Here is a 13,687-nt window from a genome sequence, read left to right on the forward strand (position 1 = left end):
AAGAACAGCACAGGAACAGGTCCTTCGGCCCTCCAAGCCCATGCCGACCATGCTGCCCGACTAAACTACAATCTTCTACACTTCCTGGATCCGTATCCCTCTATTCCCATCCTATTCATGTATTTGTCAAGATGCCCCTTAAATGTCACTATCGTCCCTGCTTCCACCAATTCCTCCAGCAGCGAGTTCCAGGCACCCTCTACCCTCTGTGTAAAACACTTGCCTTGTACATCTCCTCTAAACCTTGCCCCTCGCACCTTAAACCTATGCCCCCTAGTAATTGACCCCTCTGCCCTGGGGAAAAGCCTCTGACTATCCACTCTGTCTATGCCCCTCATAATTTTGTAGACCTCTATCAGGTCGCCCCTCAACCTCCGTCGTTCCAGTGAGAACAAACCGAGTTTATTCAACCGCTCCTCATAGCTAATGCCCTCCATAACAGGCAACATCCTGGTAAATCTCTTCTGCACCCTCTCTAAAGCCTCCACATCCTTCTGGTAGTGTGGTGACCAGAATTGAACACTATACTCCAAGTGTGGCCGAACTAAGGTTCTATACAGCTGCAACATGACTTGCCAATTCTTATACTCAATGCTCCGGCCAATATGCCGTATGCCTTTTTGACTACCGTCTCCACCTGTGTTGCCCCTTTCAGTGACCTGTGGACCTGTACACCTAGATCTCTCTGACTTTCAATACTCTTGAGGGTTCTACCATTCACTATATTCCCTACCTGCATTAGACCTTCCAAAATGCATTACCTCACATTTGTCCGGATTAAACTCCATCTGCCATTTCTCCGCCCAAGTGTCTAAATCCAGCTGTATCCTCTGACAGTCCTCATCGCTATCCGCAATTCCACCAACCTTTGTGTCGTCTGCAAACGTACTAATCAGACCAGTTACATTTTCCTCCAAATCATTTACATATACTATGAATAGCAAAGGTCCCAGCACCGATCCCTACGGAACACCACTAGTCACTGCCCTCCAATCAGAAAAGCACCCTTCCATTGCTACTCTCTGTCTTCTATGTCCTAGCCAGTTCTGTATCCACCTTGCCAGCTCACCCCCGATTCCGTGTGACTTCACCTTTTGTACTAGTCTACCATGAGGGACAATGCCAAAGGCCTTACTGAAGTCCATACAGGCAACATCCACTGCCCTACCTGCATCAATCATCTTTGTGACCTCTTCAAAAAAAACTCTATCAAGTTAGTGAGACCCGACCTCCCCTTCACAAAACCATGCTGCCTCTCGCTAATACGTCCATTTGCTTCTAAATGGGAGTAGATCCTGTCTCGAAGAATTCTCTCCAGTAATTTCCCTACCACTGACGTACGGCTCACCGGCCTGTAGTTCCCTGGATTATCCTTGCTACCCTTCTTAAACAAAGGATCAACATTGGCTATTCTCCAGTCCTCCGGGACATCACCTGAAGACAGTGAGGATCCAAAGATTTCTATCAAATAGTGGGAATCCTCTGGCTTCCCACTAAGCCTCGCCACATTGTATGCTTTTTCCTTTACTTTTGTGCTTGACTTCCCCCATGAATCATGGTTGCCTTGTCCTCCCCTTAGTATGTTTCAGAATTGCTTAATGTATTCTCCAATTACCACCTGGCTGACTTGTGACCCTACCTTACTAGGTCCCATTCTGAGTCACTAATGTCTTGTTGGAACTAGCTATAGCTTGCTACAAATCTTTATATAATGGAGAACGGCCAGGTTTCTAACATATGCAATTGTCAAGAGAATAATTGTACCCAATTTTAGCATGTGGATTTGCCTGCTTGCAGCATCTCAAGACTGTTTTAAATTATTTTTCTCACCTCAGAGGGCAGCGAGGATATATGGGTAGAGATCAGGAATAAGAAGGGTGCAGTCACAATGTTGGGGGTTTACTACAGGCCTCCTAACAGCCAGCGGGAGACAGAGAAGCAGATAGGTAGACAGATTTTGGAAACGAGTAAAAACAACAGGGTTGTTATGATGGGAGACTTCAACTTCCCTAATATTGACTGGGACTCACTTAATGCTTAGACGGGGAAGAGTTTTAAGGAGCATCCAGGAGGGCTTCTTAAAACAACATGTAGACAGTCCAACTAGGGAAGGGGCTGTACTGGACCTGGTATTGGGGAATGAGCCCGGCCAGGTGGTAGAAGTTTCAGTAGGGGAGCATTTCAGGAACAGTGACCACAATTCAGTAAGTTTTAAAGTGCTGCTGGACAAGGATAAGAGTGGTCCTCGGGTGAATGTGCTAAATTGGGGGAATGCTAATTATAACAATATTAGGCGGGAACTGAAGAACCTAGATTGGAGGCGGATGTTTGAGGGTGAATCGACATCTGACATGTGGGAGGCTTTCAAATGTCAGTTGAAAGGAATTCAGGACCGGCATGTTCCTGTGAGGAAGAAGGATAAATACGGCAAATTTCAGGAACCTTGGATAACGAGAGATATTGTAGCCGCGTCAAAAAGGAAAAGGAGGCATTTGTCAGGGCTAGAAGGCTGGGAACAGACGAAGCCTGTGTGGAATATAAGGAAAGTGGGAAGGAACTCAAGCAAGGAGTCAGGGGCTGTTTAGGTCACTGGGCTAAATCGCTGGCTTTGAAAGCAGACCAAGGCAAGTCAGCAGCACGGTTCGATTCCCGTAACAGCCTCCCCGAACAGGCGCCAGAATGTGGCGACTAGGGGCTTTTCACAGTAACTTAATTTGAAGCCTATTCGTGACAATAAGTCATTTTCATTCATTTCATTTCATTTCATTTCACTCAGGAGGGCTAGAAGGGGTCACAAAAAGTCATTGGCCAATAGGGTTAAGGCCAAGGCTTTTTACACATACATAAAAACAAGAGGGTAGCCAGGGAAAGGGTTGGTCCACTGAAGAACAGGCAAGGGAATATCTGTGTGGAGCCAGAGGAAATGGGCGAGGTACTAAATGAATGCTGTGCATCAGTATTCACCAAACAGAAGGAATTGGTGGATGTTGAGTCTGGAGAAGGGTGTGTATATAGCCTGGGTCACATTGAGATCCAAAAAGACGAGGTGTTGGGCATCTTGAAAAATATTAAGGTAGATAAGTCCCCAGGGCCTGATGGGATCTACCCCAGAATACTGAAGGAGGCTAGAGAGGAAATTGCTGAGGCCTTGACAGAAATCTTTGGATCGTCACGGTCTTCAGGTGATGTCCCGGAGGACTGGAGAATAGCCAATGTTGTTCCTTTGTTTAAGAAGAGAAGCAAGGATAATCCAGGTGACTAAGGACAGTGAGTCTTACATCAGTGGTAGCGAAATTACTGGAGAGAATTCTTCGAGAGAGGATCTACTCCCATTTGGAGTGAGAGGCAGCGTGGTTTTGTGAAGGGGAGGTTATGTCTCACTAACTTGATAGATTTTTTCAAAGAGGTCACTAAGATGATTGATGCAGGTAGGGCAGTGGATGTTGTCTACATGGACTTCAGTAAGGCCTTTGACAAGGTCCCTCATGGTAGACTGGTACAAAAGGTGAAGTCACACATATCAAAGGTGAGCTGGCAAGGTGGATACAGAACTGGCTAGGTCATAGAAGGCAGAGAGTAGCAATGGAAGGGTGCTTTTCTAATTGGAGAGCTGTGACGAGTGGTGTTCCGCAGGGATCAATGCTGGGACCTTTGCTATATAAATGATTTGGAGGAAAATGTAACTTATCTGATTAGTAAGTTTGCAGATGACACAAAGATTGGTGGAATTGCGGATAGCGATGAGGACTGTCAGAGGATACAGCAGGATTTAGATAGTTTGGAGACTTGGGCGGCGAGATGGCAGATGGAGTTTAATCTGGACAAATGTGAGGTAATGCATTTTGGAAGGTCTAATACAGGTAGGGAATATACAGTGAATGGTAGAACCCTCAAGAGTATTGAAAGTCAGAGAGATCTAGGTGTACAGGTCCACAGGTCACTGAAAGGGGCAACACAGGTGGAGAAGGTAGTCAAGAAGGCATACGGCATGCTTGCCTTCATTGGCTGGGGCATTGAGGGTGCGTTGTCATGCAGGAAGATTCTTCATTTCTGATAGAAGGAAGAAGCAAAATACTGAAGGGTGGTTACCATCTGAAACAAAAAGAGAAAATGGCAGAAATGGTCGGGCAACATCCGGTGAGAGATTTTCAGTGTGGAAACCTTCCTCTGAATTTGAGGACATCACAGATTAATAGCATTTTAAAAGTGCAAGAGCTAAAAAGGGGCAAAGTGTATGGGGGAAGGGCATAGTGAGGGAATACAATGATGGTGGAGCACTGATGCCGGTGAAATGGTCGCCAATGGGAGCTAATAATACCTGCCATTGTGTAGCTCAGCTCTTCACAAGCCACTCTATTTCATTTCTCCTGTGTGCCTTGTCACTGCATCTTTTTTTCTCTATTGCTTTACAAATGTAGCTCATTTGTTATATCTTCCAGTTCAGAAAAAAAAAATCCACCTGCTTAGCATCAGCTTGTGTTCTCTTGATGGATTTAGCCTAATTCAAGAGTATTTCCAGTATTTTCTGTTTCTGTCTCCGTCTGTAGTATAATTCTACAAAGAATTGGAGAACTTTTGATTCTATAAGAAGAGATAAGCTGTATCTCACATATGTGTGGTGTCACACTTTTTGAATGATGCTTCTGTCAATGCTGTATGCATATGAAAGTATTTCTTTCCAACCTTGTATTAACAACATTTTCACAAGTCAAGTCAATGAAATGCAGTCTTAAATAGGACACTATTTGCAGCTTAATAGAGTGTATGCAAATCTGGAAGCACTGCATCCACTCAAAGCAGCTGGCATTTAGAAAGCTGAGGCCAAAATGATGTTGAAACTCAATGATAAACCTTTCATTAAAGGGGTACATGTACAACATCTTTATCATCAGATGTCAAGTTGATTCTGCCTGTGAACATTAGACAACTGCAAATGGTACGATCGCAAGAAACTGCAAAGTGTGGTGAACTCAGCCCAATGCATCACACAAGTTTGCCACCCTCACTTTGATTCTGTCTACACGTCCCGCTGCCTCAGGAAGGCAGCCAGCATTATCAGAGACCCCCTCCTACCCAGGCTTTGCCTTCTTCCAGAAGATACAGAAGTCTGAAGACCCGCACATCCAGACATAGGAACAGCTTCTTCCCCACAGCTATTAGACTCCTCAATGACTCTCCCTTGGACTGATCTGTTCCCAGTAAGAACACTATTCACGATGCCCTATGCTATTCTTGCTCATGTATTTGCTTTGTTTGGCCCCTTGTCCTGCACTGTAACCAATCACTGTTTGTCGATGTACCATTTGTCAATGTACTCTGTCGATTATTCTTTTTTGTCTACTATATACGTACTGTGTACGTTCCCTTGGCCACAGAAAAATACTCTTCACTGTACTTTGGTGCATATGACAATCAAATCAAATCAAATTACAGCAATGCTGAACTCCACCGTTACAAACCAACTAAACAGGAAAACAAAATCCAACTTGCTGTGTCACAACATTGAGATATCAGATCAAGTTTGGTTTGTATCCTTTCTTCATTGCTCGCAGGTATTTGTGGTTTAATCCTTGTATTTGTGGAAATAAGATGCAACTGTTTGACAGATCCCCCTGTGTCTGCTCAGAAATAATGGATTAAATTTTACTGCCCCGTGATGTCGCCGTGAAACACAGCAAACTGTTGACTTCAATAAGACTATAATTGCCTGCCGAAGTGAAATTCTGCCCAATGACTGACGATTAACAGGAAAGCATAAAAACCAAATTGCTCACCTTTGTCCCAGTTGTGGGTACAAGTCCAACTGCTCCCATGTAAGTGCTGCCAATTGTTTTGATTTTCTCTATATCCTTATAGCATTCCTTGTCCATTAGCTTCGACACCAAAAGAAAGATGTAAACATATTTACAAGAATTATTAAGTATTTGGAGCCGCATTCAAATATTTTATAAATCAAGACTTTTATTATATAGAAGTGATTGATGTAGAATTAAATGTACCTCGTCAAAGTCAGCTATTATTTCATTCAAGAGACGCAAACATTCAACTCCCATGTTATTACCATCCAGCTCAATATAAAAGTCATTAAAATTTGGAATTGAGGCAAACATCACGCCCACTTGTGAATATGACTGGTAATAGAGGTCCTGCAAAAAATAATACACAGGAGATAAAGTGTAATATGGGATGAAACGTATAGTTGAAAAGGAGAGTATAACAATCATGTCCCCTTCTTGACACTGAATAAACCAAAAGTAAATTATGACTGCCACTGAGAGGAATTTTGTTTGACAGTCTTAAATGTTCAGAGAAGAACTCAGCCGTGTGCAATTCCTGCCCTTGTATTCTTTTCTGTATCGCTGTGGACAGATGAACGTGTTCTGTTTCTACTTTGATTAGCTAAAAAGCACACTACATTACGAAGGTGATCTTGCTCAAGTCTTTCCTCCTCTCACTACCTGATAACCAAAATAGAGAGCGACAAGGGGATAAGTTGATGGGAACATTGTAGTTGCTGCATTGTTCCACTAGAGGTACTCAGAGTTACAGTAATTCTTCAGATATCGACAGGAAATATTAAATGCTCACGTATTTCGACTGTAATAGTAACTGCTCTGTTCTCACCATGAATTAACCACTCCTGCTGTACCATGTACGTTTGCAACTGTTACAATCCAATTAAAAATAAAAGTAAAGTATGGTAGACCTGGGAAATGCAGGCCAGCCAGGCTAACATCAGTGGTGGAGCAATGTTTGTAGACAATTTGCAACAAAATTTGTCATTTGAAAACTATGGGTTTAACAAATGACAGGCAGACAGATTTGTTAAAGGCAAATAACATATCAATTAGGAGCAGAAATAGACCAAACAGTCTGTTGAACCTTCTCCACCATTCAATCTAATCACGGCTAATCTTTGGCTACAACTCCATTTCCCTACCTGCTCCCATTTCCCTCGATTCCCTGATAGGCTGAAAATCTGTCTATCCCAGCCGTATATATTCAATGATGGAGCATTCATAACCCTCCGAGGTAGACATTTACAAAGATTCACAACCCTCTGAGTGAAGAGATTTCTTGTCATCTAATCCCTAAACGTTGCCCCCGTGCTAGATTCCCCAGCGAGGGAAAACACCCCCACAATGTCTACCATGCCCTATCAGAAGCCTGAATTTCAATTAGATCACCTTTCATTCTTCTAAATCTCAGAGAATATAGACCCTGTTACCTAAGCCTCTTGTAGGACAGTCCTCTCATACTAGGGGTCAATCCGGTTAATATTTGCTGGAGCGCTTCCAATGTAAGTATATCCTTTCTTAAATATGAAGACCAAAACTGCACACAATATCTCAGGTGTGGTCTCACCAAAGCTCTGTGCAATTGTAGTAAGACTTCTTTATTCTTGCACTCCAAAATCCTTGTAATAACGGCCAACATGCCATTTGCCTTTCCATTTGCTTGCTGTACCTGAATTCTAACTGTGTTCCTTGTTGGTATATATCTAACTAGCATCTGAGTATTCACATTTACAAGTTTCACGCTTTTCAAAAAAAATCTGTTTTTATATTGTCACCACCAAACTGAATAAAGTCCATCTTCCTCATATTATATTCCACCTGTCACCTTGCTGTCCACTTACTTAACCTGTCTGTGGGCACGATTCAGCTGCCCCGTCATGCCCGGCTTGATGTCAGGATGAGGACGTTGAATCTCGCTAGAGGCCTGAATCGAGGTTCACAACACTTGAAACACGTCATGAATCTCGTGTTGTGATCTGGATTTTTCTCTCGCTGGGCGAGATCCAGGAAGGCATATTAAAATGATCCATTTGGCTCATTTAAATATGCGCGCACCCAATTAATCCCGGGATTCAACCCGCACGAAGAAGGCCTCAACCGGGCGCAGTTTGATACCGGTTTACAAAGTCGTGATCTGGACATGATGGCACCTCGGGGGAGGGGGGGGGGGGCAGTGGGAGGTGTCTTGCTGGGGTGTTGAGGCCTCAGGGTGGTCAAGCACTGGGCAGGGTGTCACCTTTCACTCCCTCTGGCACCTGGGCACCCTGGCACTGCCAGCCTGGCACAGCCAGGGTAACCGGTGACACTGCCAGGCCGGCTGTGTTACAGCCAGGGTGCCAGGCTGGTAGTGACAAGGTATCAAGGTGCGACGTTGCCCTCCCGTAATTCTCCGATCCCCTCATTGGGAAGTCAACCAATGAGCCTTGGTGCAAGGTTGGCTAAGCTCTGGACTGTTGGGGTCTAGGGTCAACTATAATTCTTAGAAGTCAGTCCAGTTGATAACGATCCAGGATTAACAAAATAATTTGGTATGATATTTCGATAAACTTTCTCTTGTTCACCAATACATTCAGTGGTGTATTATGTAATGAAAAATAAAGTAAACTCTGCATAGTTCCAGTTTCAGATGAACGTGTTATGACAAAGATATTTTCATTGCTTTTTACTTTAAATGAAGAACATTTAAAAATCAATTCATAGATTTTAGAATTAGCGTGGCTAATCCATCTAACTTGCACATCTTTGAACTGTGGGAGGAAACCAGAGCACCTGGAGGAAACCCACGCCGACACAGGGAGAAAGTGCAAACGCCACACACAGTCACCCGAGGCTGGAATTGAACCCGGGTCCCTGGATAGGTGAGGCAGCACTGCTAACCACTGTGTCACTGTGCCATCCCTTCAATTGAATTAAAATAAGTAATAATCTCTAACAACAGTGGTAGCATTCCCAATCAAATAGAGCAGTACTATGATTCAGTTAAATAAAACATAATGTGCTAGTAGTTAATATTCTGCAGCTGTAGCTGAAATATTTTTCTTCAAATTTCAATCACAATTTGTTGAACTGAAAAAGATTTTACTAAGAGGTTTCTCTCACCATATTTCGGGGATTGGACAGTAAAAAGTGTTGTGCAACATGTGCTGGAAGTAAATTGAAGAGAATCCGTTTGTTGTCAAGCTTTACTCGCTCCATATCATCTCTCTCTTCTTCAGCCTGAAAGAAAAAATATATTAAATGTGTTGATAGAGGCATTGAGTTATGACAAAGTGTTCATAATGACCAGCGATACAAACATTGCACCTCAGAAATTGTGAAGAAATATGATTATATCTTTATTAAAGTATTTGTTTAATGAACTGTAAGAGTTCTTTGGTGAAAGATTTCCTGTGTTTACAATGGTCAGAAATTTCCTCTGGGCTTAATCTTTGCAAAACCCCTTTTATACATGTAATCAGGAGTTTCTGATGAACACTCACCTGGATTATAGTGGTGGAGTCTGAGGAAATTATTGACCATTGTGTTATTATAATTATACAATGCCTTGGGCTTATTTATTGTACAAGACAGAAGGCATCAATCACTCATAAGGGATTGGGTAAACACATTGTGGGTTCATTTATTAAGACTAGGCACCTGAAAACAATCTTATTTTAATCAATGTTAAATACCCAATTCTTTTTTTCCCAATTAAGGGGCAATTTAGCGTCACCATTCAACCTACCCTGCACATCTTTAGGTTGTGGGGGTGAGACCCACGCAGATACGGGGAGAATGTGCAAACTCCACACGGACAGCGACCTGGGCTGGGATCGAACCTGGGTCCTCGCCGCCATGAGGCAGCAGTATGAACCACTGTGCCACCATGCCACCTCCTCAAAACAGTCCTGCATTGTTGTATAGATCAGAGACATTAGGAGCTGTGTGAGGTTGTGCTCTGCTCATAGCAAAATTGAAACTAAGACTGGATCACATGACACATTTCTTTTCTGGTGATGTCATGCTGCCATATTGCAATTTCCATACTTTTCCCCCTTCCAAAGAAGTACATGTTCAGCTCCCATTGGGAAAGCAGTGGTGTTGTGGTATTGTCGCTGAATTACTAATCCAGAGACCTAGGGTCATGCTCTGGGGACCCGGGTTTGAATCCCGCCATGGCAGATGGTGAAATTTGAATTTAATAAAAGTCTAGAATTAAAAGTCTAAAGGTGACCATGAACCTATTGTCGATTGACGTAAAAAACATTCACTAATTTTCTTTAGGGAAGGACATCTGTCATCCTTACCTGGTTTGGCCTACATGTGACTCCAGACCCACAGCATGTGGTTGACTCTTAAATGCCCTCTTGGATGGTCAATAACTGCTGGCCCAGCCAGCGACGCCCACATCCCACGGATGAATAAAAATATTTTTTAAATTACTTAAGTGCATGGAACTGGTGAATCTATGAGCCTCTGAAGCACAGACGTAATCTGCTGCTATGCTCAGATCTTGCAATGGTAACTTGTTTTTGGGGATTTCTTTAATTGTTCACAGTGATCGTTTGATTGTCATTTATGGATGTTGTTCCCGGTTTCATTTGGGATTTTATTCATGATGCAGTATAATCGTGTGGTATTTTCGGAACTGGAATGGATCGGATTTGTCCTCAGATATGCCTCACTGTTCCGCCTGTGTGTGTAATGACTTCATAGATCTTTGGCTCTGAACAAATCCTTGTGACCTCAGCTGGTTACCACAGAGCTTCTATGGGATCCTGGATGTGAATATGTCCCAATTGTTAACTTGGCAATTCTGTTCCTACATTTTTATCATGCACAATGGTCATCTTCTCTTGTCATTTTAAAAATAGCTAGTCTATTTTGTGGAAGAATAGATAAGAGTGGGTAAATTGATACACACTCATCCACTAAACATGAGGGGCAGGATTCTCTGATCCTGAGGCTAAGTGTTGACGCCGTCGTAAACGCTGTCGCGTTTTACAACGACGTCAACAGGCCTCTGGGAGCAGCGATCCTGCGCCTCACAAAGAGCCAGCATGGCACTGGAGAGCCTCATGCTGCTCCAGCTGCCGATACCACGAATTTGTGCATGCGCATGGGTTTCCTTCTCCGTGCCAGCCCTGACGCAACATGGTGGAGAGCTACAGGGGCCCGGCGTGGAGAAACATAGGCCTCCACCAGGACAAGCCGGCCCGCCGATCGGTAGGCCCCGGTCGCGGGCCAGGCCACCTTGGAGGCCCCCCCAGGACCGGATTCCCCCTCCACCAGAGGGGTCACTCTCAGATGTAACATTGCAATGCGCTGATGTTGTTTAATCTGTCTACATTTGAGAATTAGGGATTTCACTTAAGCCATGTTAGGATAATGAAGAGAAGTGTGGTCGATATTCCACTTCTCACACGTATCCTGAAATGGGTGACCAATAAATTGCATTAACTTTCTAGGCACATCAAATAAACTGAAAATAGCACAGAGATTGTGTAACTGTTTTTTTTGACATATTGTTCAGATATTAGGGCAGCACGGTAGCACAAGTGGCTAGCACTGTGGTTTCACAGCACCAGAGTCCCACGTTCGATTCCCCACTGGGTCACTGTCTGTGAGGCGTCTGCACATTCTCCCCGTGTCTGCGTGAGTTTCCTCCGGGAGCTCCGGTTTCCTCCCACAGTCCAAAGACGTGCAGGTTAGGTCGATTGGTCATGCAAAAATTGCCCTTAGTGTCCAAAACGGTTAGGAGGGGTTATTGGGTTACGGAGATAGGGTGGAAGTGAGGGCTTAAGTGGGTCGGCACAGACTCGATGGGCCGAATGGCCTCCTTCTGCACTGTATGTTCTATGTCAAATAATGGGATGCTTGGTAAAGTAGTCAACAATGATGATGGTTCGAATCATGGACATAAAAGAGGTTGGATGTGATTTTGGACCTAGGAAGTGTAAGAACTTCATACAGAACCAATGGTGATTTGTGCTGGCTTGGCATAAGCTCTTGACATGCCTCACACTTCTTGATGATGACTTCAATGTCATTATTCATGCCTGGCCAATAAACCATCTCTCTTACAAGCCTTGTCATCTAACCTATGCCAGTATGTGAGTGATAAAGTTGAAGAATATTCAGTCGCAAAGATTCCAGTATGATGACCAGCCTGCCTTTCAAGATGACGTGTTGAGAGTGCCTAACTGATTCCAATGTGGCTAAAATGGTCTCCCATGTTCCTGGACATTCTGAATTAAATCAGGCCATCCTTGAATGCTGGATTTCCACAGTCTCTGCAGTGTAGAATTTTTCACAGTTGCTTCTCCTAGCTGCTGGCACTTTTATTAAATACATAAAAACATATGAATTAGGAGCAGGAGTAGGCCACTTGGCCCCTCGAGCCTGCTCTGACATTAATAAGATCACGACTGATCTGATTGTGGCCTCAAGTCCATATCCCTACCCCCAATAACCTTTGACTGACTTGGTAGTTTAATCCATCGCTGCATGAAAAATTTGCAATGATCCTGCGTCCACCGCTCTCTAGAGAAGAGAGTTCCAATGATTCACAACCTTCTGTGAGAAAAAATTTCTGGGATTGCTGCTTCTCATGATGTGTGTATCACTGACTTGGGTGCATTGAACACATGTGCTCAATAATGTCCACGTCGAGAATTGGCCTGTTCCGTCACACAAAGGCATATGACCCTGAGTAGACATCATCTTCTATTGAGGGATAGTCAACGATCAGGTGAGTGCACAACGGGCCTCAGCTGTGATGACCACGGCATGCAAAGAAGGGCAAATAAAGAATAGGAATAAAAGTAAACCATAAAATCTCCCAAGTCTGCTGTACCATTTGATAAGATTGTGAGTGGTCCTCGACTTCAACTCCACTTTCCCACCTGATTCCATTATCCCCTGATTTCTTTAGAATCCAAAGGTGTATTGATCACAGGTCTGAGTATATACATCCTCTCAGGTAGAGAATTACAAAGGTTCATAGACCTCAGTGAAAATAAATAAATTAGAGGGCAGCACGGTAGCATGGTGGTTAGCATAAATGCTTCACAGCTCCAGGGTCCCAGGTTCAGTTCCCAGCTGGGTCACTGTCTGTGTGGAGTCTGCACGTCCTCCCCGTGTGTGTGGGTTTCCTCCGGGTGCTCCGGTTTCCTCCCACAGTCCAAAGATGTGCGGGTTAGGTGGATTGGCCATGCTAAATTGCCCGTAGTGTCCTAAAAAGTAAGGTTAGGGAGGGGGGGGGGGGTTGTTGGGTTACGGGTATAGGGTGGATACGTGGGTTTGAGTAGGGTGATCATTGCTCGGCACAACATGAAGGGCCTGTACTGTTCTATGTTCTATGTTCTATCTCAGACCAAAATGGCCATTCTTTTATCCTGAGACTATATCCCCGAGGTTGAGACTCTCCAGCCAGGAGACAACTTCTCAGCATCTACCCTGACAAATACTCTCAAACACTTGGCAGGGATTCTCCATTCTGGGGACTAAGTTCCCACGCCGGCAGGAGAACCGGCGCCAACCACTCCGGTGTCAACAGCCCCCAAAAATGCGGAATTCTCTGCACTTTCGGGGGCTAGGTGGACGTTGGAATGGTTGGCGCCTCTCCAGCCGGTGCCGAAGGGAGTTCGTGCATGCGCCGAAAGGCCGGCGTGATCTCGGGCATGTGCGGAACCGCCAGCATGATTCCGCACATGTTCTCTTCTCCGCACTGGCCATGGCGGAGCCCAACAGGGGCCGGCGCAGAAGAAAGGAGTGCCCCCCAGGATCAAGCCCACCCGCAGATCAGTGGGCCCCGATCATGGGCTAGGCTACCCTGCACCCCCCCCCCCTCCCAACCCCCCCCCCCCCCCCCCAGGGTCGGATCCCCCCGAGCCCCCCCGAAGACTGTC

At 44.6% G+C, this 13,687-nt stretch overlaps 1 protein-coding gene across 1 annotated transcript in view; it reads right to left on the minus strand.

Moving 5' to 3' along the window:
- Positions 1–13,687, minus strand: part of LOC119966299 (adenylate cyclase type 1-like) — a 419,500-nt gene that overhangs the window by 65,704 nt on the left and 340,109 nt on the right. Inside the window, 3 exon segments of the mRNA XM_038797774.1 lie at positions 5,775–5,873; positions 6,000–6,146; positions 8,898–9,014. Of these exon segments, the coding sequence (XP_038653702.1) occupies positions 5,775–5,873; positions 6,000–6,146; positions 8,898–9,014 (363 nt within the window).

The sequence above is a fragment of the Scyliorhinus canicula genome, chromosome 5, assembly GCF_902713615.1.
Source record: "Scyliorhinus canicula chromosome 5, sScyCan1.1, whole genome shotgun sequence".
Classification (NCBI taxonomy): Eukaryota; Metazoa; Chordata; class Chondrichthyes; order Carcharhiniformes; family Scyliorhinidae; genus Scyliorhinus; species Scyliorhinus canicula.